Source organism: Cricetulus griseus, chromosome 5 (assembly GCF_003668045.3).
Source record: "Cricetulus griseus strain 17A/GY chromosome 5, alternate assembly CriGri-PICRH-1.0, whole genome shotgun sequence".
NCBI classification, from domain to species: domain Eukaryota; kingdom Metazoa; phylum Chordata; class Mammalia; order Rodentia; family Cricetidae; genus Cricetulus; species Cricetulus griseus.
This window is the reverse complement of record NC_048598.1, coordinates 56027825-56051505: the sequence shown is the minus strand read 5'-3', so window position 1 is coordinate 56051505 and position 23681 is coordinate 56027825. Positions and strand designations below refer to the sequence as shown.

The window sequence follows — 23681 nt, the reverse complement described above, 5'->3', positions numbered from 1 at the left end:
CATCAAAGGCCAGGAGGAAGGATAAGTCCAACGCTCTGGAAGAGAACACTAAAGAGAATCTGAGGCTGAGTAGCATTCGGAGAGGTCAGGCTGAATAGAACCTTTATTCTGTAGGCAGTAGGAAACAATTGAGGATTGTAAAGGAGAACAACTGCAGAATTTTAGCTAATGTTTGTGTTCCTACCATCTGGCTAGGCACTGTATTAGGAACATAGCTCCCCAACCACTGGTTAAAAGAGAAATGACAGTTTTAGCTTCCCCTCAAAAGTAACTGAGGCTTCCAGTAATTAATTTGCATGCCTGGATCTCTTTTTTACTATGAAAACTGACTCATAGTAGTAATACATTTTCCTAAAGCTTTTTAGGATTAAGAAACCAGATATTTCCTGACATAAGTAATAAGATATTGCTGGGGAGTAAACAACAAAAACTCTTGGTTTCAGTAAAGAACTTTCTTTGAACATTGAATAGCCCCCATAAAGCATGAGGACCTGCTGGCCTACCTTTGCAAACCAACGATCTTCCATCTTAGTTTTAACTACTCTTTTCCCTCTGTGATAGCTACTTGACCTTGTCATTGCACTATTGACTAAAATTAGAAGAAATAAGGAAGCAAACTAAATACCAGGTGTGGTGTCACATGCCTTTAACCTCTGCAGAGATTAAAGGATAGGTAGAGGCAGGCGGGTCTCTGTTTTCAAGGTCAGCCTGGTTTACACAGTCAGTTCCAGGACAGCTAGTGCCCTGTAGACAGCCCCTGCCGAAACAAATAAAAAAGAGAGAGAGAGAACTAAGACCGACCTGTAAAGAGAACTAGCCAGCACTTGGGAGGCTGAGGCAGGAAGATTGTGGTTAGCTTGGGGCCAGCCTGGGCTACAGAATAAAATCTGTTTTAAACAACAAAAAAAACCTTTCCTCATTACAGCAATTAAAATTATCAGCCAATCTTTTTATTTTTTTCCAGAGGACAAAAGTCACAGGGGTGTCCTTCATTGGGTATTATACTCCATGACCTTCATTACCCAGGAGCTAAAATGAAGAATTGAATTCGCTGTTGGGTGGGGACTCTTCCCACTCTGTGACCAGCTTGCCCAGTACAACACGGCTTCCTTTGTGACGTCTAAATTAGACCACAGGCAACGCTAGAAACTTTGAAACCCTAAAGCAGGGGGGCAGGAACGCATGACTGAGTCCAGTTTTCACTTGAGTTTTTTACTACCATTACTCACTTCGGATGATCTGTGTCTTAACCTCAGGCTTGTTGGTTATACGGCACTAACAGCCTCATATTTACTTATTTATTATTATTATTATTTGTTGTTTTTCGAGACAGGGTTTCTCTGTGTGGCTTTGGAGCTTGTCCTGGAACTCTCTCTGTAGATCAGGTTGGCCTCGAACTCAAGAGATCCACCTGCCTCTCTGCCTCCGAGTGCTGGGATTAAAGGCGTGCGCCACACCAACGCCCGGCCCCACCTCATATTTAACTCACATTTACTTAACAATAGGAGATGACCGATAAGTGATACTCTGCCTCACGTATCGAATCCATAAAAAGGGGCTCAGGAGAATTCCCAGGTCCTGTAGAAAGGCCTTCACCTCCCTGAGCCCTTCCCTCTAACTCAGAGGGTGGGGCGTGCGGTCTCCTAGGAGACCAGAACCAATTGATTGCGCCTGCGTACATCCTGGGTCCGGCTGATGCAATTTTCCGCGTGTGAGCCCGCTCTATCCAGAGTAAGGAAGCCGACAGGGACCACAGTCGCAGCCAATCAGCGGCCACGCGCGAGGGTGAGGCAAGCCCGCCTCTCGGGGGATGGGGGTGGGGTTCTGCAAATGACGTTAGGTGGCGCTGGGCGGTAAGCGTAGACGCCCTCGGCCCTCGGTGTAGTCCGGCAGCTTCCGGGGTGTCCGACTGCGGCCATTTTGGGCTTTGCTTCTTTGCTGGCTCGCCCGCCCGCCCGCCACCCAGCCCTTCGGCCTGCGCGTTTCGCGCCTCGTTCTCCGGAAACGTCGCCGCTGCCGCGTGAAGGCTCTGGTCTTCGGTGGAGCGGTCTCACACGAACTAGGACGCCTCCTTCCCCGCCGGGATGGACGCAGCCGCGGCCGCCACAGCCTGCGTGGGCTGTGAAGCTGTGCGGTGCGCCGTCTGCTGCGGAAGCCGCCGCCCCCTGGGCCTCCTCTGCCGGCTTAGGAATCGGCCTGCAGTACCGACTCGGTGGCTGGGAAAGGCTGAGGCTGTGTAGGCCGCGGATCCCGCCCTCCCTATCGCCGCCGAACACCCGAGCTCCTGCCTGAGAAACTGCCAAGGAAAGGAGATGGAGCTGGGAACGCAGGGGCCTCGGATGCGGCCTGCCCCTCGGAGGGGCTCCTGGTTCCGGCTGCCCGTCCTTCGGCGATGGCACGCCGGCTCTTCCGAGTTCTCGACGCTTTCCTCTCGGGGAAACTCCGGGGACTCCGTTCTGCCCGAGCCTCGGACCAGGTACTGGGCCAAATGGCTTTCCCAGCTGTTTGCACTGCTCCCTAACTTGCTCCAGAAGCTGTTTATTTGGAGCCACCTTTTCGGTGGCATGATTCCGACCAGATGGCTAGATTTCGTAGCAAACCACAGCGCCCTGAGAGCCTTGAGAGGACGGCAGGAATCTGCCACCCCCACGGTCCAGAAATCTTTGAGTTCACTGCAGCTGGACTCTTCGGAAGACTTGGGTGTCAGCCCGTTTGATTGGCTAGAGGAGGATCTCCAATGGCAGTACTCTTCCTCAGACCTGGAATTGAAATTGAAAGCCCAGGAAAGCGCTTTGAACTCCACAGCGCACACTTTTGTCCTGGAGCAGGGGCTGTGGGGAATGGAGTTGTTGCCCAGTGGTCTTCAAACCGGTCTGGTCTCCCACCGAGAACTTGGCTCTTCTCCCGCTGGGCCTCTGGACACTCAGAGCGTAGGCAGTTTCAAGGTAGTTTCCTATCTGCTGAACCATTCCTGTCTGGACTGCCTTCCCCAGCTAGAGCTGCGCTGTCAGAACAGCGTTGGAGCTGGCCAACTCGTGGATTTCCGAACACTACCCCCAGAGAACTGTTGCCGGTTTGAAGGTGGTTGTCACCCCCAACCACTGCGTGCAGAGATCTCGGCAACCGCGTGGCAGAGATGTCCCCCTCTTTCTACAGAAGGGCTGCCGGAAATCCACCACCTTCGTATGAAACGGCTAGAATTCCTTCAGGCTAACAAGGGGCAAGAGTTACCCACCCCTGAGCAAGATAATGGCTACCACAGCCTGGAGGAGGAACACAGTCTTCTCCAACGGATGGACTCTCAACACTGCTCAGATAAGCCAGCACAGACGGTATTTCCTCCTGGAGCCAGCCCAGAGCCCACTGAGAAAAAAACAGACTTGTTGGTTCAAGAAGTTTCCCAAAGCCTCCAGGAAAATAGCCCGATTTTCGGGTTACCTGTGGAAAAAGAGTTTGAGGAGGACCACACTAGTGTAGTTAATTGCTCAGCCGTAGAAGATGACCTTCCTGTCTCCGCCAGACCAGTGTGTAGCAACAAGCTGATCGATTACATTTTGGGAGGCGCTACCAGTGACATGGAGACCAGCTCCGACTCGGAAATTGAGGAAAGTGAGGATTGGGACGAGGAAGCAGAGGATGATGGCTTTGATAGTGATGGTTCCCTGTCGGAATCAGAGGAGGAAGAGGACTCTGAAGGGCTTCACCTTTGGAACTCTTTCTACAGTGTAGATCCTTACAATCCCCAAAATTTTACAGCCACAATTCAGACTGCTGCCACAGTTGTCCCAGGAGGCCCGTGTGATTCAGGGAGGCCCTTGTCTGCCAACTCCGATGTAGGGAGTAGTTCTCAGGCTGGACTCCTTCCTGAGACCCCCTGGCATAGTTCTGGGGAGGAAGAGGACTGGGAATCCAGTGCAGATGAAGCGGAGAATCTTAGATTGTGGAACTCTTTCTGCAATTCTGAGGACCCCTACAACCTTTTAAATTTTAAGGCTCCCTTTCAAACTTCAGGGAAAAACTGGAAAGGTTGTGAGGGCTCAAAAGCACCTTCTGAGGCCATGGTGGCCTTTTCTGGGTGTCAAAAAAGCGCCTTACTTTCTTGTAAGGTACAAATGTTAGAGAGCCAAGAAGATTGTCCAGACTATGGGCTGGGTGAGGCTCTTTCTGGAGAAACATGCACCCATAACAAGAGAAAAAAGGTTTGTTTCTTCCCTTTTACATGCTTAGTGATTTTCTGTGTTTTGATAGTTACTATAGCAGCATGACTTATCCTGCGGGGGCATTGTGCATAGTGTTGGGGGAGGCTTCTGAGCTCATGGGCTTGGATTGAGAAATACTCAAATGACCCTTCTTCCCAGTATAGAGAAGTATTACCATCTGAAAGGAGGACACCAGTGTGCAGATGTTAGCAGGGCTGTCATTTAGGTTGGTGGGTCCTGAAGTATAAAAATGGTTCACTTGTATTTTGTTTGTGAGTACTTAATATGTATTTTCATGACAACAGTGTCTTTATTTCTGTCCATTGGAACCCAAAGGAATACTAGTAATTATTGGGCTATATAATACAATACTACTGATAATAACCCAAATAGCAAGTTAGGTTTATCTAGTTGTTTGTGGTGATATGCCTGTAATTCCAGCGCTTGGGAGTTGCAGGTAGATTATTTTGTGAGTTTTGGGGTCTAGCTTGGTCTACACAGTGAGTTCTAAACTTGCCAGGAATACACGGGTGGGATCTTTTCTCAAAAAGGAAAAAAAAAAAGGCAATACTCCTGGCTTTTCCTGCAACTCATTGTGTCCCGAGCTGGCCAGAACTTTCAGCCCATTTTGTTTTTAGGTCTCACTGCAGACTGGCTTATAACTCACTGAAGTTCAAGCTGGCCTCAAAGTTATGCTGAGCCTGTTGCTTTAGCCTCTGAAGTTCAGGGATATCTGTGAGCCTCCAGGCTAATTTTAAAACTTCATGGGACAGTTTGCTTTTTGATTATATTATTGTTAAGTTTACTTCATGTTTAGGGTATTTGAATTGCTTTATTTCTCTTACTGCTTATTCAGCTGAAGGTGTTAACTGAGAAAGCATGCCACCCCCAAACACAGATGTTTTTATTGTTTCTTTAGTTTCTTATACTTCCACCAGTGAGTGTCAAATGGACAGTGTTCCTTGGGACAGGAACTATCTAAATGGTGGTAATCTCACCTCTTGCCTATAGAGGCATATAAGTCATGCTAAAAATGAAATTTTAGTTCACATTTCAGAATGATATAATGAGAGCACATTCATTCATTCATTCATTCATTCATTGCTGCATCCTGAACCAAGGGGTCTACCACTAAGCCACATCTCCAGGTCTCATTATTCTCTTCAAGAAAGGCAAATGCTTTTGAGAGGGAACAAAGTAGAGTAGTGACCTGAGCACTTGGCCTCTGCAGACCTGCATTCTCTGCTCAGGGGCATTAGGTCTGAGATGTGTTTGGGGTGGGGGGGTGAGGGGCAGACAGCCAGACCAGACAAGTTATTTTAACTGCCATGCCCCGTGATCCACTTACTTATCCAATAGGAATACTAAGACCTGTTGTAGAAGTGTTGCAAGACTTGTTTTGTCTTGTGATGCTGGGGGTTTAATTCTGGACCTGTTGCATGTTAAACATGCACCCTGCCACTGAGCTAGTTACACCTGCAGCCCAAGTTACCAAAAGATAAATGAGTAAGTAAAACTCATAATTAATTCATTTCCATGTCTTTGAATGGCTAAAGCCAACCTCATGTCTCGTTTAGCTTAAGACTACTGACTGATATGATAGTTATTTAACAGCCCTTGGCTACCCGCCATTATTTAGTTTTATGGGAATGATGAGTAGTGCCCAATTCTTAGAATGAGGCCTTGAGGTCATGGAGTGTAAAGTACTTTGTGTACTGGCAGAACAGCAGATTGTAGACTTTTTCATCCTAGTTATACCACTTAGAGACTGTGGGGTTTAGACTGGTCACTGGCATCTGGTTCCTTGTCTGTACAATGGTGATAATACTGGTTCACATCTCAGGGTTGACATGAGGATCAAATGAGAACGTTTGTAAACTTCTTTGAAAAAAGTTTGGCATTTGATAAACAGTATAAAGGGGCTCATTTTATTTATCTTAGTGACCATAGCTGGGTAACCACTAGAATGCAATATCTGGTAAGGTGTTACATGCCTACTAATTGTCCTCAGGGGCATTCCTAGGCCTGATGTAAAGGGAAGGAAAGCTGCAGGTCTCATTGGGATTAGCTGATGTAACTATTAAACATTCTTTAAAGCCACGCCCCCCCCTGCTGAAACAGGGTCTCATGTAACCCATTCTGGCTTCTACCCCTGATCTGCCTCAGCTTCTAGTGCTGGGATCATGGTATCTTGACTTCTTCAGAGTTGTAGTGGTTACTCCTTGAATACTTTTTCATTTGGGGGGAAAGTACTAAAAAACTAAATTTCTGTATTTCTTTAAGACTTAAAGGATAGCTGGATTAATAACGGGGAAATCCAGAATTTCAGTACCATAAATGAAGAATTGGGCTTGAAGAGTCTATCTGTAGCTTTGTGAAGAAAGTACATCTTGTTTTTGCAGCATTGTTGGCTATTTCATTACCTTCATGTGTAGTGGGGACAAAGATTCTTTTTGGTGTCGGTGTTAGTTCTAAGATTCTAGAGTTATTAACATTGGGTTTATCTTTCTAGGTAACTTTCCTTGAAGAAGTCACCGAGTATTATATAAGTGGTGATGAGGATCGAAAGGGACCATGGGAAGAATTTGCAAGGGATGGATGCAGGTTCCAGAAACGGATTCAAGAAACAGAAGATGCCATTGGCTACTGCTTGACATTTGAGCACAGGGAACGAATGTTCAATAGACTGCAGGAACATGTTTCAGAAGACACACTATTGCTCATCAATGTTAAGACTAGTGAACAGTCTGCAGCCCTGGCCCACACACTCTCTTGCTTGAGAGGTTTCTCTTAAAAACAAATATTGGCACCTGTCCTTGGACATGTTTTTTTTGTTTTTGTTTTTGTTTTTCAAGACAGGGTTTCTCTGTGTAGTTTTGGAGCCTATCCTGGCACTCGCTCTGGAGACCAGGCCGGCCTCGAACTCAGAGATCTGCCTGCCTCTGCCTCCCGAGTGCTGGGATTAAAGGCCTGCACCAACAACGCCCAGCCTTTGGACATGTTTTTAAAGAAACAACTTGTATCTAGTGATATAGTTGAATTATTTTGGGGTAATGTGTCTCATTAGAAACACCAACTCCAATAATGAAGGATCTCTAAATCTTTAATCCTCTTCCTATTTAATTGAATGTGGTTTTGTGTTTTTGAGACAGGGTCTCACTACATAATTCTGGCCTGGATCTTTGTGTGTAGACCAGGCTGGTCTTAAAATTGGTACCTTTCCTTTGCTTCCTGTGCCACCGTGCCCAGGTGGATGTGGTTGTAAATATCCTCTGCTTCCTTGAGGTTGTGAAAAGGGACTCCAAGTTGTTACTTTGCACTTTGAAAACTTTTCTTCTGGAGGCAGAGGATAGCCAGGCTCAGATAGCAGGCTCCAGGACAGCCAGGGCTGCATGGTGAGACCCGCTCTTAAAGGACAAACAAAAGGTTGTTTGTTTTTTCAAGATAGGGTTTCTCTATGTAGCCTTGGCTGGCCTAGAGCTTGCCCTGTAGACCAGACTGGCCTCAAACTCACAGAGATCCACTTGCTTCTGCTTCTCATCCTGAGTACTAGGATTAAAGGCCTGTGCCACCATGCCTGGTGTAGAAAAGTTTCTTCACAGGCCTGTAATTACAGTTACTTTGGAGACTGAGGCAGGAGGAGAGAAAATTCAAGGTCTGCCTGGGCTACATAGTGAATTCAAGGCCAGTGTGGGTCTTAATCTTAAAATGAAAATGGAAAAGGAGGCTGGGATATTGAAACAGCAGAGGGCACTTGCCTACTTGTGCAAGGCTCTAGGTTCAATCCCCAGTACTGCATATTCAGTTCTAATTTAAATTATGCAAGCCTATCTGAAAACTTTGGGCTCTTGTGTGCTTTTCCTATTCTAAAATGAATGGGCTTTTGTTTTTCTGTATATATGTATATGTGTTTGTATATTTTGAGGTGAGATTGAGGCACAGGTCTTAATGTAACCTTGAGCTCATGGCAATCCTCTTGCTTTAACCTGAGTGTACATATATATATGTATGTATGTATGTATGTATGTATGTATGTACGTACGTACGTACATATGTATGTATGTATGTATGTATGTACGTACATATATATATGTATGTATGTACATATATATATATATGTATGTACATATATATATCAGCTATGCTTGCACTTTTTTCCATTTTCATAGATTTGACATATTTACCTTAAGGCTAAAACCTATTGTACTTGTTACCAACTTAAGACATTGTTGTATCACTTGGGTTTTCCTCCCCCCCACTACCCCCCCCCTTTTTTTTTTCTTAATTTAAAAAATTAGTCTTGTGTGGCCTAGGCTACACTGCTTAGCCAAGGATGATTTTGAAAGATCCTCTTGTTCTCTTGCTAGGATTGCATATGTGTGTGCCACACATCCAGATTTTTTTTTCTGTATCTAGGTCTATTTAAGATATTTCCAAGGACCACCACAAACCCACAAGTGCAGTACTCTCTTGACTGGGAAAGCTGTGTTAGCGTGCTTTTTAAAGACGTACACTGTGATGCCCATCTGGTCTGCCAAACTTTAACATCCAGCGTATTCTTTGCAAACTGTCCATTTGGAATGTTTCTCTGTAGTTCCAGTTGAATGTGGCTCTTTAGCTTTCAGTGGGTAGGAATTGTAAAGCACTCTAGGAAGTAATCATTGCATTGTAGGCATTCTGTTTTTAAACTTAAAAGCCTAGAATTTTCCTAGGAGGAATATGCAGACATCTTAGAAATTCAGTTTTGTTTAATGTACTCTTTTCAGAAAGCCAGTGTTACTTATACTCTGCCTCAGCACTGTCACTTTTAAAACCTGTCATGGTGACACTGTAAACTTGGATTGGGCAGTTGTGAATTTTTAAGTGTGAAATGGTCAGATACAAATTTCAATGTCCAGGTTTATTGTGTTCTATTTTACAGAGATGCAATGGTGAGGCCTGCACTTTGAGGAAAAGTATAGCTAGAACAGTCAGGAAGTCTTAGTGTCTTACCCAAGGCTTGCTTTTGATTAGTATGCCTGGTTTATTCGGTTAGCTTTATCTGCTGTGTGCATGCTAGGTTGAGGTATGTTTAATCACCTCTTTAGTGGTCAGTTCTTACTGTGTGCCTCCTGTCATGGCATAGCGGGAACACATACAAAAGAGAGGTCTGCTAAATTGATAGTGGGGATGCATTTTCCCAGAAGAGCTGGCAGCATAACTACCTCAGTTTATAATCTCCCTGGTTATTTCCGTTGGACATACTCTAAGGTCTGCCCCAGTGGTGACAATATTCATTCACACACTAAGAATACAGCACCAGAAAAGTTGGTCTTCGTTTTGCAGAACCCTCATTCTGTATAGTTTGTGCACTTGGGTTTAGTGAACCCCAGAGTGCATTGCAGTCTGGTATAGCGCTGTGGAAATAGGCTAGTTAGAAGCTGTGTCATTTGGAAAGCAGACATGTTGACAAGGAAAACTGTGACAATACATCGACATTCTTTTAAAACCAGACTGCAGCTTAGCATTTGACTTCAGACATGTAGGTGTGATGTGTTTCTGAGACCCAGCAAAGGAATGGGATATCTATCTGTACATTCATTGGGTGTTTGCAAATTGTTCCAGTTTCCACCTTCACTATCTAATGAGTAAATGACTGGTTAAAACATTCTGGCACACTGCCTGCCTACATACAGACATGGTCAGATGGTGGCAAGGACAAAAGGATCTTTACAAATTGAAGGAGAAGAGCAAAATTATTGTCATTGTCATCCCAGTCCAGATGTTAAGGCCCCTCCCCAGGAAAGAAAACCTCCAAGGCAAGGCTAGGCATGGAGGTTTTAGCTGAATATTTTACACGTTCATGTCTTGCAATGGTGCTTTAAAGATCTGTGTAGCATGTGAGAGAGAGGCTCTGTACAGACAGGGGTCCCTACTTCTGAGTGCTCAGTGGGGCAGCCCTTCATCTGTAACTTGAAATCAGAACTGTCAGATTCTATTTTTTATAATTTTAAGGAAGGTGAAGTTTGGGAACAAGACTTTTGAGTTGGCTTCTTCAGATCCTTGGTTTTAACTGTAACTAGTGGAGATTTTATAGCTCAGATTATATTTGTATGTGATTATTAACTAATCTGTAAATTGTAATAAATATATTTGCAATTACTAAATGCTATGATATTTTTATGTATCCTTTTACATTGGTTTTGGTATTATAGGACAGGGTTTTCAGAGTTAAATTAGTTTGCAGAAGGTACTGTAGGCGACCTGAATAAACATCTGAGTTAGATAAAAAGTGGCTTCTTGGCTAGTTGAGGGGACAAAGTGGGGAGCAGAAATGCAGTTGAAAGGTACTGTCTTAGTGATAGGACAAGCTGGATATTAAAAGAGAGTGAACTTTGGTGGGGGGGGGGGTTAAGTGCACGCCTTTAGTCCTAGCACTTGGGAGGCAGAGGCAGGTGGATCTCTGTGAGTTTGAGACCAGCTTGGTCTATAAGAGCTAGTTTTCCAGGACAGCCTCCAAGCCACAGAGAAACCCTGTCTGGAAAAACACAGAAGAAAAAGTGTGAACTTTGCCAGATGCCAGTGGTGTTGAATGCCTTTAATCCTAGGATTTGGGAGGCAGAGGCAGGAGATCTCTGAGTTCAAGGCCAGCCTGGTCTACAAATCAAGGACAGCCAGGACTGTTACAGAGAAACCCTGTCTCAAAAAGACCAGAAAAAAAAGGGGGGAGAGCTGGAGAGATGGCTCAAGAGTTAAAGTACCTACTGTGCTTCCAGAGGACCCAAGGCAGCTTACAACCGCTTGTTAACTCCAGCTCTGGGCATCCACTGAGCAAACACAGAGAAAAGCTTCCTACACACACACAAGGCTTGTTTATTTTGTTGCTGGGTTTTTTTGTTTTTGTTTTTGGAGACAGGGTTTCTCTGTATTGCTTTGGAGGCTGTCCTGGAACTCACTCTGGAGACCAGGGTGGCCTTGAACTCAGAGATCCACCTGCCTCTCTGCCTCCTGAGTACTGTGATTAAAGGTGTGTACCACCAATGCCCGGCTGTTGCTGTTTTTAAGATTAAAAAAAAGACGGAGGATGAGTTCTGTGGTAGGGTACTTGTCTAACCTAGATAAGATCTGGGGGTGCTGGAGAGATGGCTCAGCAGTTAGGAGTACTGGCTACTCTTTCAGAAGTCCTGAGTTCAATTCCTAGCACCCATGTGGAGACTCACAACTATTTAGATATAGTCTCATGGGATCAGATGACTTCTGGTGTGCAGATGAGGTACATGCAAACATCCCTATACATAAAAAAATACTTAGAAGATCCTGGGTTCTGGGGTTGCAGACACAGATGCCTCTTGCAGTAACCAGAGTTCAAAATTCCTAGAACCTACATGGTAGCTCACAACAATCCCTAACTCCCATTTCAGGGGATCTACAACCTTCCAGAGTTACCAAGAGTTTGAAAAGATCCCCAGCACAAGTGAAGGGGAGAGGGGAATGGCAGCTGCTAGAGCTAGCTAACTTCAGAATAAAACCTCACTTCTTAGAAGGGATAGTTGGCAGCTGGGCTCAACAGTGCACTCTACCTCAGCTCTCAGGAGGCTGAAGCAGGATTGGTATGCTTAGCAAAGACTGCCTAGAACTACCACAAAAAGTTCACACTCCCTTTTTTTGTTTTGTTTTTGTTTTTCAGGACAGGGTTTTCTGTGTAGCTTTGGAGTCCATCTTGGAACTCACTTTGTAGACCGGGCTGGCCTCGAACTCAGATCACCTGCCTCCCAAATCCTGGGATTAAAGGTGTGTGCCGCCGCCACTACCTGGCTCTCCAGCCCCTTTAATACAAAATTAAAAAAGTCATTATTTAATACTGATCTCATTAATTATTAAGTGGATTTGGGGATATAGTGATCTGATGGACTCTTTGGAGTTACTTTTCTGCTTCCACTTTTGTGTAGCTTTAGAGATAAAACTCAGGTGGTGAGATTTAAATGGCAAGGTCTCTACCCCCAAGTCATCTAACTGGCCCTCTATCTCCCCCTGCCCTCCAGACAGGGTTTCTCTGTGTAGCTTTGGAGCCTATCCTGGCACTCGCTCTGGAGACCAGGCTGGCCTCAAACTCACAGAGATCCCCTGCTTCTGCCTCCCGAGTGCTGGGATTAAAGGCGTGCGCCACCAACACCCGGCCTGGCTCTCCATCTTTTTGTGTATTGATGGGTCTGGACCCGATGCCTTTGCTTTCCAGGTGCTGGGATTTCAGGCTCGTCCCCTGTGCCCTCCCCATGCACTTACACAGCCATATACATATGCGCTGTTTGGTGTACTGAGAAAGGGTCTCCTGTAGCCTTGGTCACCATACTCAGCTGGCTAGGCTGCTGAGCCCTTAAGCTCAGTGTGAATCCCCATGTCTACCCCAGCATTGGTTATAGCCAATGCTAGGAGACCTGATCTTTATATGGGTTCTGTGGTCTGAACTCAAGTCTTCATACTGACTTCTCTCCAGCCCTCTTAATTATTCTTTGTAAGGGGCTGGAGAGACGGCTCAGTAGTTAAGAGGACCGTCTGCTCTTGCAGAGGACCTGGGTTTGATTTCCCAGAACCTATGTGGTGGTTTCTATTTATGACTCCAGTTCTGGGAGACCCAGTGCAGCCTCTTCTGCACTAGGCATGAGTGTGGTGCACAGACAAACATAAAGACAAATTGCATAATAAAACTATTTCTAAAAAATTTAAAGTAGAAATGGGACTACCTTTTTTTTTCTCATAAAAATGTATTATGAAAGTAATGTAGAGCCACATATACATATTCTTGCTATATATTTTTTCTCTTCCATTTGCAAGTGTATGCTGTACATGTGTATGGATACATATATGTTTTGGCCTGTGTGTGTGCATGGAGTGGGGAGTACTGTGTGCAAGTCACCATGCCCTCTGGGCATTTACATGAATTTGGGGATCCAAACTCCAGTTCTCACACATGGCAAGGGTTTAACCATCTCCCTACTTCTCTGGATACATTTTAAAAAATAAGAGCTGCCCATCCAATTTTACATATGAAAGCTTTTAATATTCATTTAGTCAATCATAATGTGATTATTATCCATGTGGAATATTTTATACCAGCCATCCGGATCCTTTGTGTATGAACTTTGTTGAATTGTATGAGCTTTTGAAACTACACTGATATTTTCCTAGATTTGCTCAGTGAAACTTAAGGTTATGTCAATCATATGGGGGCAGTGGTGGGGGGCAATACGCAAAGGCAGCAGAACAAAAACCAAAGGGACTTATCCCTCAGCCCCGTTCACTTTGAGGACTCACCAAGGAAACTGACAGGTCCTACTGCCAGATTAGACAACAAAGGCATTACGTTTGTGTTTTGTTTTGGGTTTTTTTTTGAGACAGGGTTTCTCATGTAGTCCTGGCTGTCCTGGAATTTACTCTATAAACTGGTCTGGCCTTGAACTCAGTGATCCTCCTGCCTCTACCTCCCATGTGCTGGGATTAAAGGAGTGCACCACCACTTCGCTGTTAATATTTAGACTGTGTGTGTCACACAGACACAACGCCTGTGGATGCAGGCGTCCCCACAGTCTAGAGTGTGTTGGAGTCTCGAGCTGAAGTTACAGGTGGTGTGAGCTGCCCAGTATGGGTGCTGAGAACCAAACTTGGGTCCTCTACCAGAGCATTTTTTACAAATGGTTTTATTTAACATTATTATTTTGTTTATGTGAGTGTTTTCCCTGCATGTATATGTGTGCACCACAGTGCATGCCTGGTGCCCGAGGGCATCAGAAGAGAGCATTGAATCCCCTGGAACTGGAATTAAGGACAGTTATTGACCACCATATGGGTGCTGCAAACTGAACCCAGGCTGTCTGAAAGAGCAGTAAAAGTGCTCTTACCACTAAGGGAATGTATGACGTATAGTTCCTTATATAATCTCCATTCTATCAGTTCTGTTCCTCTAGAAAACCCTGACTAATACAATGTGTGTGACTGTTTTGCCTGCACACTAATTACAGATCTCCTGAAACTGGAGTTACAGATAATTGTGAGCTATCAAGTAGGTGCTGGGAATCCAACCCAGACCCTCTGCAAGAGCAACATATTCTTTTTTTTTTTAAGATTTTATTTATTATGTATACAACATTCTGCTTCCCTGTATATCTGCACACCAGAAGAGGGCACCAGATCTCATTACAGATGGTTGTGAGCCATGTGGTTGCTGGGAATTGAACTCAGGACCTCTGGAAGAGCAGTCAGTGCTCTTAATCTCTGAGCCATCTCTCCAGCTGGAGCAACATATTTTTAATTGCTGAACCATTTCTTCAGTCCCTTGCTTTTTAAAATATTTATTTATTTATTTATTTATTTATTTATTTATTTATTTGAGATGGTCTCATATAACCCAGGCTGGCCTTGTCTATCTGTCTGTCTGTCTGTCTATCTATCTATCTATCTATCTATCTATCTATCTATCTATCTATCTGAGATGGTCTCATATAATCCAGGCTGACCTTGAGTTAACTGTATAGCTGAGGTTGACCTCGAGCTCCTGAACCTGTTTCCTCTACCTCCCAAGATCTGGGATTTCAGATGTCTGCCACCACACCTGGTTCATGCTATACCTCTTAATATCATCAGGAAAAGATGGAAAATGATCTGTGGAAAGTTGGTTGCTTGGTCCACAGTGATGATAGGATAAACAGCTAATGGGACTGGCAGTCTTAATTGCCATGGGGTCTCAAGCCTGAGCTATATGGGAGGAAACTTTGGAGCAGACTTTCAGGTTTGTCATCTCAGTACTATCTTTCCACTTTCCTCTTGTCTTTATTGTTGACTTTTAAAGAGAGTCTCATGTAGCCACTCCAGCCTGGCCTCAAACTGCCTGGGTAGCTGAGGGCATATTGCTGAGTTCCCCATCCTGCCTCAGCCTTACAATGCTGAGTGTCTTAACTTTGCCTTCTCATATCATTCATTGCCATGGGGAGAAAGGGTTTATTTGACTTAAGCTTTCACATCACTGCCTATCACTGAGGGAAATCAGGACAGAAACCCAAGACAAGAACCTGGAGGCAGGACTGAAACAGACCACTAAAAACACCGATTATTGACTTTGGTCTCCATGGCTTGCTCAGTTTGCTTTCTTACACTACCCAGGGTCTCCTTCCCAGGACTCAAGGATTAAAATAGAATAGATAAGTAATCAATAATCAGTCAAGAAGATGCCCCATAGTCCTGCCTCCAAACCATCCGGTGAGGGCATTTTCTCAGTTTAGATTTCTCTTTCCAGGTGATCTAGTTTGTGTCAAGTTGACAAAAAATGAACCAGGACACTGAGCCACCATGCCTGGTGATACCTTCACTGTTTTCTAGATTTTTGGTACCCTGATTAACCTTCAGAAGCATCCCAGGGATGTTCAGAGTTAAAGAAATGACAGAAGAACCAGGGAATGCTGCTGCTTTCCTAACAGAGCTCCGGCATTCATTGGATCTGAAGGCAGAAACTGGAGGAGTCCCGCAGAGTTTTTAAAAAAGACTTAGGGAGACGTTTTAGAAACTCGAGAGATGGCTTGGAGGTTAAGGGTGCTGGCTTCATCTGGGTAGTGGTGGCACATGCCTCTAATCCCAGCACTCAGGTAACAGAGGCAGGAAGATCTCTTGTGAGTTCAAGGCCAGTCTGGTCTACAGATCGAGTTCCAGGCTCCGAAGCTACAGAGAAACCCTGGATTTAAAAAAAAAAAAAAGTGTTTACTACCATGCTCAGTCAGGCTGGCTCCCATGATGGTTTTGGGTTTTGTTTTTAGATTTATTTATTTTTTGAAAAGTGTTTTTGTTTTATGTATATGGGTGTTTTGTCTGTATGTATGTCTATGTATATGTGTGCAGTGCCTGAGGAGCCCAGAAGAGGCTGTCAGATCCCTCAGAACTGGAGTTACAGATGGCTGTGAGCTGCCTTCTGGAAGATGGGACTCGAAGCCAGGTCCTCTGGAAGAATCCAGTTCTCTTAACCCATGAATCATCTCTCTAGCCTTGTTTTTGAGACAGTTTATCACTGTGTAGTAAGACTTCCTGGCTTGGAACTTACTATGTAGACCAGGCTGGTCTCAAACTCACAGAGATCCCAAGTGCTGGGATTAAAGGTGTATACTACCATGTCTGTTGGGTTTTGTTTTCATTTTAAACAAATTTCAGTAGCCAGGCCTGGTGGGTCATGCCTATAATCACAGCACTGGGAGGCCGTGTTTGGGAGACTGCTGCAAGTTAGAAGTCAGTCTGGATTATAGAGTGAGTCGCCTCAAAAAATCAAAACAATACACAACAAATTTTATCAGGGGAAAACTACTCCCTGTTTGGCTCTCAAATAGCACCTTTAAGAGATGGTTGATGGCCTATTTATTCCCCACTCCTCCCTTCCCTTCTCATATTACCAATTAAAATGACAGGTTTCTCTGACCTCATCTTGTTAACATTTTTAGTTGCTTCTTGGCTACTCTCCCACCCATTGGCAAACGTCTTGAGAGTAGCGACTGTGTGAGCTGGAGTCCAGCGCTGTGCCTGGGACCTTCTAGTCAATAACTATGTGCTGGAAGTGTTAACCGCCTTTTTTTGTTTTGTTTGGTATTTTTGTTGTTGATTACTTTTTTCGAGACAGGGTTTCTCTGTGTAGCTTTGGAGCCTGTCCTGGCACTCGCTCTGGAGAGCAGGCTGGCCTCGAACTCACAGAGATCCGCCTGCCTCTGCCTCCCGAGTGCTGGGATTAAAGGTGTGTGCCACCAACGCCCCACAGTGTTAACTGTCTTAAAGTTACCTCTCATACAAGCCTTACTGCAATTTGATCAATGCAGCAATGTCTGATGAGAAGCAAACAGGCCACAACTGTGGATGGAAATAGAACATTACAGGTCCTTAGAGAAACGCTACAGTAAAATCTAACTAATTTGTAGAGTGTAATTATAAAAGTCAGTGTGGCTGGGGACACCACATCAATTAATTTGAGTGTCACTAATAGGATTCCTGTTAATTTATGAATTTAAACGTCAGCAAGTCAGTGGGGGCTTTACTTTTCCAGAATTAATACAATGCATGGAGAAGAATACTATAGTATCACACTGGAGCCTTAAACCCTTTGACTTTGGATTCCCAGTGATGCTCAGTGAGTCCACTAGATGTCGCTGACTCACCAGGTCAGCGTATCTGACGGGATAATCTGATGGCAGTTGCTACCTGGAGAATCTCCTTCCCTGTGTGCTCTGACCCGCCCATTCAAGCCTGGCTCCACGTTCTTGTGGTAACTACCCGGAAATGGGGTTGGTTCTTATCAGAGACCCAAAATTATATTTGAACACAAACAAACGAGCCCGTTCTTCCTTATACACACAGTAAATGAGTAAGGGAGCTGAACACTGGTGTGAGGTCTATCTTTGGGCTTGTGTTCCGGAGTTTTCCCAGCTAGTACTTGCCTCCTGAATGCATTCCCTCCATGAGGCAGTGGTTCCAAGGGGAGGCCGAGGGGCGGGGGATGCCTTGCTGTTCTCACATGGAGAATATGTAAGTCTGATAAGGAAGTTGTACACATGAGTGGCCTGCGAGGAGGAAAAACTCTCACGAGCTATTTGATAGTTCCCCTCCTTGGCAACTACACAGCCAAGGCCAAGCAGTCCTAGGGATTTTCTTCGGCAGGTTAGTATCGGCTCCAAACGAGCCAGAGTCAAATCTGATGAGATGCTGTCCTGTGCCCCTCCTCCCCCAGTCACTCCACTGTGCGTTTACATATGATTTCCCTGTGACACAGGCACACACACACACACACACACACACACACACACACACACACACACACACACACACACACACACACGTTCGTGTGCGCATGCAACTTCCTGCAGTGTAAACCCATGCTTTCCTCTTTGTTCTGCTTGATTTGACTGTAGAAACAGGATGGGCACTCTCCTTTGTCTGGGAATTTACATAGGAAGGTTTCTCTTTCTTTTATACTTCTGATTGTGTGTGTGTGTGTGTGTGTGTGTGTGTGTGTGTGTGTGTGTGTGTGTGTGTGTGATTCTCCCCAAGTAGTTTTCCTTCTCTAAGACAATTTGCCAATAAATGTCTGGGTGTGGGTGTGTACAGGGAGGCCAGAAGAGAGGGTCGGATCCCTGGGGCTGGGGTTATAGGCAGTTGTGAAGTCATCTGAGATGTGTGCTGGGAATAGAACCCATGTCTCTGCAACAGCAGCAACAGCTCTTTGACTTCTGAGTCATCTCTCTAGCCCAGTTTGTTTGTTTTTAAGACAGGCTCTCACTAAATAGCTTAGACTGGATTCAACTTGCCTCAGCCTCCTTGAATGCTGGGATTATAGGCATGCACCATCATGCCTTGCTCTGTTTAAAATTAACTGCTTAATTATTTATTTAATCTTATTTTTCAGATCAGGTCTTACTATGTAACTAAGGCTGACCTTAAATCAATATGTAGCCTAGGCTCACTTCAAAATTATGATTACACTAAGCAAACCTTATTTTTAGAACCAGATTTCTTTTCTTTTCTGTTTTATTTTAGTGGTGATAGAGATTAAATCTGGGGCATTGCTCTTTCCAGGCAACCAGGCTGCAATCAAGCAATATCTCCAGCTAGTTCTTCACTGACTTCTAACTTAATATTGTTGTGAGTAGTAAACATTCTATATTTTGTTTTCATCTTTTAAAGTTTATTTCGACTCATTTTATGCCATAGCATGTATTTATCCTATGGGATATTGAAGCGTTTGTCTAATTATTCTTCATCAATAAAAATTTGGGAGTCAGATATCAGGGTAAGAATATGAATGACTAGAGAAGCGGCGAAGTGATCAATGACCTCTTTCTTTCTTTCCTCAATCCAAAAGGGCCAAAAATCTTTCTAAGTCCCTCCTGTCTCTCTCTACATGTCCTTAGTCCTCTAAAACCTCTATGGCTAATTTTGGTCAGCCAGTAGCTAGCTCTAACCTTTGATTCAAAGTAAACTTTATTGGTAATTTTTGGAAGTATCAGAGTCTAATCAAACTATCCCACAACATTTCCTCCTTTTTGTCTAAATAAAAAGTGAAGGTTTTAACTCTAACACAGTAAAACTACAAATAATAAGAACAATTGAAGTCCTAGCTGGAGTAATCTGTGAGGCTGGACCATCTCAGCTAAGCACCTTGAAACTGTCCTGAGCAGTTTGTAGTCTAGAGCTGATCATTGGTGGTGTTTACCATCTTAAGGGTGTTACCACAATCCAGGTAGAATCATTGTGGGGCCCCAACATCCTTTTGGAGAGTTCAATGTTACTGTTAGGAATGGTCACAGTTCACTGCAGAAAACTTAACCATTTATAATGATATATGCAGCAGATATCTTGGAGAGGTTAAAGGACCACAATCTATTAAATACATCCAATGTACACAAGCTTAATTCCTAGTTACCTTATTCAAACTCAAACTGAAAATCATGTACAGAAGCTAGATGAAGCCTATTTATAGGATTAGTTAGTACTCTATATGACCATTAATATTATGACAGAAAGTTTAAATATATATATTATAAATTTGAGATAATGTTTATACCTTAAGAAAAGTTTTAAAGAGTCAAAATAAAAATCAAAGGATTATAAGACAAGTGACAATAGAATAGTCCCTTAATTTTTTTTTCTTCTGTCCAATACCAGGTGGCTCTTCTGACATGAGACAGATTTTGGATTTTTCTTTTAACATGATGGTTGTTTTGTTTTGTTTTGTTTCTATCTAATGTCTCTCTGCAGCAGTCATTCCTTTCTCATTAGCATTTTGTTTTTGTTTTTTGTTTTTTGAGACAGGGTTTCTCTTTAGCTTTGGAGCCTGTCCTGGAACTAGTGAAAGATTTTAGTTTGCTGAGAGAAAAAGTTTTGAAAGATTTTTGTTCACAGAGAAAAAGTTTCCCACGGGCCTTGGCCCATTACAAGGAAGCTGGTCCCAACCCCGGGCACATCCTATGGTTTAGACGGGGGCAATCGCCAAGACAACCCTCTTTGGGTCACACCTGGCTGGCCAACAGACAATCAAGGACTTTTCAGGGTACATTCTGTGGTTTTTCCTTCTTAGAAAAGCAGGTCACACCTGGGTGACCACTCTAACATGAGATCATACTTTGTAATCAATCACTTTGTGCCCCTTGCCTGTATGCTGATCTGCAGTTTTTTCCTATATAAGGAGCTTGCACCCCATGCTGGGGTGTGAGGCTTTCCTGATATTGTTGACACCCAAATGAGCATTTGTTCAATAAACCGTCTTGCTTTTGCAGCTCTTGGTCTGGTTTCTGAGTCTCGGGGGCTCCTCGGGAATCTGTGCCCCTTAGGAGCCTGGGGATCTTTCATTTGGTGAGCCAGCCAGGAGATCAGAGGAGACCCCAGACTCATTACCGCGACTAAGAGGAGGTAAGTCAGGCCGGCTTATTTGGATTTATGTTTTCTGTTTGTCTATTTGGAAGCCCTGTATAGGCTATGCAGGCTTTGTAGAGACTAACAAGGTAGACTGACGAGTCATTCCCCTCTGAGTCCGCCCCTGGAGGACGATCCACGGGAAGTTTGGATGGGCGAGGGCGAGCAGGCAACCTTCATCCCTGGGAGCGGACAACGCAAGTCTCCGCTCCCGTTTGAATTTGTGGTTTCGGTTTGGCACGGATTTGCAGCCCAGCGGCCTTTGTTGTTTGGCCTGACTGTCTGTCTCAGTGTTTGTCTCTTTGTCTCTTTTTGTTTTTCACCATCTGACCACCATGGGACAACAACTAACAACTCCCTTAAGTTTGACTCTAGACCATTGGGGAGACGTTTGGGACCGAGCCAACAACCAGCCTCTGGACATCAAGAAGTAAAATGGCAAACTTTCTACAGTTCTGAGTGGCCAACATTTTTTTTTTTTTTTTTTTTAATGTTGGCTGGCCTCGGGACAGTTCTTTTAATCTTAAAATTATTTTACAGTTAAAAGAAAAAGTGTTCGATTCTGGACCCTATGGACTCCTCGACCAGGTTTGTCTAAGATGGGGAGGTCTAAGAGAATCAAAAAAGAGCAAAAAATAATAAAAATTTAAAGAGGGTCAAAAGAAAGTCATAAAAGTGTCAAAAAAAGAATGTAAACTGTTTACTATGGGCTCTTATATCTATTTATAATAGTAATACAGGTTAAAAATATTGACCACATCCGGTTAATTCTGTTTAAAAGTTTTAAAAACTAATTCTGTATACTTGTTAAAAGGTTCTATCAGTGTTTTCTGATATAAATGTAAATTTTATTATAAGCCAAAAGCCAAAACAAAAATAATTTAAATATTTTTGCTGTCTAATGCTAACAACAGCCAATCATTTATGGATATAGCTCAGAATTTATCTCCGAGCTCTAGTCATTAAATTTGGGTTATCAGGAATTCAGATGTCTTTTTAATAAAGATAATATTAAAACTGTTTCATGGTTAAATCTGTCAAAAAGTTAAAACTAGTAACACTGGGAATTGACAACATAAATTTAATAGTTACCCAGATGATAATGATTTTAAACACATCAAGGGTACTTTATTTTTGATACTCTTACAAAAGACGTTAAAAGATTTTTAATTGTTCAAATTTATAAGGTTAGAAGATATTTATGCTTCTGTTATATTGTTAATATTTGTGCTTAAATCAAAAGAGCTAAAATTTAAGATCACAGTCATAAGTTCCATATGTTAATAAAAAATTGAGCTGTTTATTTCTTATGGTACAGTAACACAATGACCTAAGTTTAACAAAGGGCTTAAAATAACTTCTAAGCCCATGGGTCTCAATTCTTTAGAGTTTTAAAAACAAAACTCTTTTATAAGGGTAGCCTAAGACCACCTTTATGTCAGATGTTTACATTGATTAAAGGTAAACCTGACAATATAAAGTCTTAATTTTATAAAAGTTGCTAACCTGTTATAAGATGTTAAAAAATACAAGTTACTAGCCATTCTTATAAATTAACAAGTTGCCAGATTTACCTAGGCAGACTTCTAATACTACAGAGATCTACAGAATATAGCATTTAAAATGTTAACTAAAAAGTTTATAATATCAGACAGAAAATTCCAGATCCTGACAGTGACCCAAGGTCTCTAAAGAAGATTATGGGGCTCCATGGATTGTGACAACGCTGACCAATGAGCATGATGCTCAGATGCTACACCTGCTGCCAGGCAGGACCGGGCTCAAACTGTGGACAGGCTACAGGACACTGGAGAATTGATTGCACCACCTTTGCCTATGTCAGTCTTTTTCCATGTCCCTCTTCCACAGAGAGAAAAAAACTCTCACTTTATAGACCTGGCAAAGATTTACTTCTTCCCCCAACACTATTGAGACTTGGGTATGGCTAGCTGTATATGGACTGGACCCTGTCATTTTTAACAGATTCGAAAACTATATAAAATTTGTCCTTCTCAGATCTCTGATAGTATTAATGGTTAAACTATAGACAGCTTAATAGATCATTTAATAAAGTTCTGATAAGCTGATAAAACCAACAGCCTGCTGTTCAGTCACAAGCTCAAGGTTTTTGGGTTTACTTTGGTTGTTGTCTAAATGTAAACTTGAGGGGCTTTTCATCGGGCCAGGGGCACGTCTGTCCAATCTATGCCCGACTCTCTGGACAGAAGAGAAATATGCAGGCTTCTAGCCCAAATCTGTAGTTTTTGCTAGAACTCAAAGATATAAATATATTTCTGCCATTCTACAAATACCCAATATCTGCTTTTTCTGCAATGTGGATTTCAATACAGATTAATAATGATAAAATGTCTAAAACTTCTATGTCCTATTATATAATAAAGTCTGTATGGGCTTCAGAGGATCAAAAGTCATAAAGTTTGGATCCACTTCTCACAGGTAAAAAGGACGCCAGATAAGTACAACTTTTGTTATCCCATTTATTTGTTCCTGAGGATGAGATTTTCTCCCTTGTCTTGGAACTCCTGTCCTTCTTGATCACTAAAAATATGGGCCTAAGAGTTCCAATAAGATATATAAGTTTTAACTTCTGTTCCCAATTTAAACATGTCTCAACAGATTTCCACTTCTGGCAGACGAATATCAGTTGCTGACTACAGCCTGCTCCTAAAGACTGCGAGCCCTACACTTGCTGTGGATGTGAACCAGTCCAGCTGATATGGACACCCCCTATCTCTGCAACAGAGTCTGCCAACCAGAAGCTCCTGATGGATTCCCCATTGCCTAAATTCCCTTTTTTTTTTTTTTTTTTTTTTGACTAGCATTTCAGCCTTCTTGGGTCCCTAACTTCTTCCCAAAGTCAGCGGGAAATAGCATGGAAAAGAATACGTTGCCCATTTTCCCTGGTTAAAATGCTAAGTCAAAAGGAACTCCCTTCCATGGGGGAATGCCAATATCTCTCACTCCCTGATGGGGACTCGGAGGTGGCAGCCGGGGTCGGCACCAGAACCGCAGCACTGGTCCAGGGACCCCAACACTATAATGAGCTAAAAACAG

At 43.3% G+C, this 23681-nt stretch overlaps 1 protein-coding gene and 1 long non-coding RNA gene across 2 annotated transcripts; both read left to right on the top strand.

The window, feature by feature from the left end:
* Nucleotides 1–1895: 1895 nt before the first annotated feature.
* Ppp1r15b (protein phosphatase 1 regulatory subunit 15B) lies at nucleotides 1896–10345 on the top strand. Its single transcript, XM_027417614.2, has 2 exons — nucleotides 1896–4199; nucleotides 6712–10345. Exons 1-2 carry the CDS (start codon nucleotides 2313–2315, stop codon nucleotides 6991–6993), a joined length of 2169 nt encoding a protein of 722 aa, XP_027273415.1. The 5' UTR covers nucleotides 1896–2312; the 3' UTR covers nucleotides 6994–10345.
* A 6910-nt stretch (nucleotides 10346–17255) lies between these two features.
* LOC103164086 lies at nucleotides 17256–23303 on the top strand. Its single transcript, XR_003485734.2, has 4 exons — nucleotides 17256–17463; nucleotides 18771–18836; nucleotides 20471–20603; nucleotides 23244–23303. It is a non-coding gene; the product is annotated as an uncharacterized LOC103164086 (long non-coding RNA).
* The last annotated feature ends 378 nt before the right edge of the window (nucleotides 23304–23681 follow it).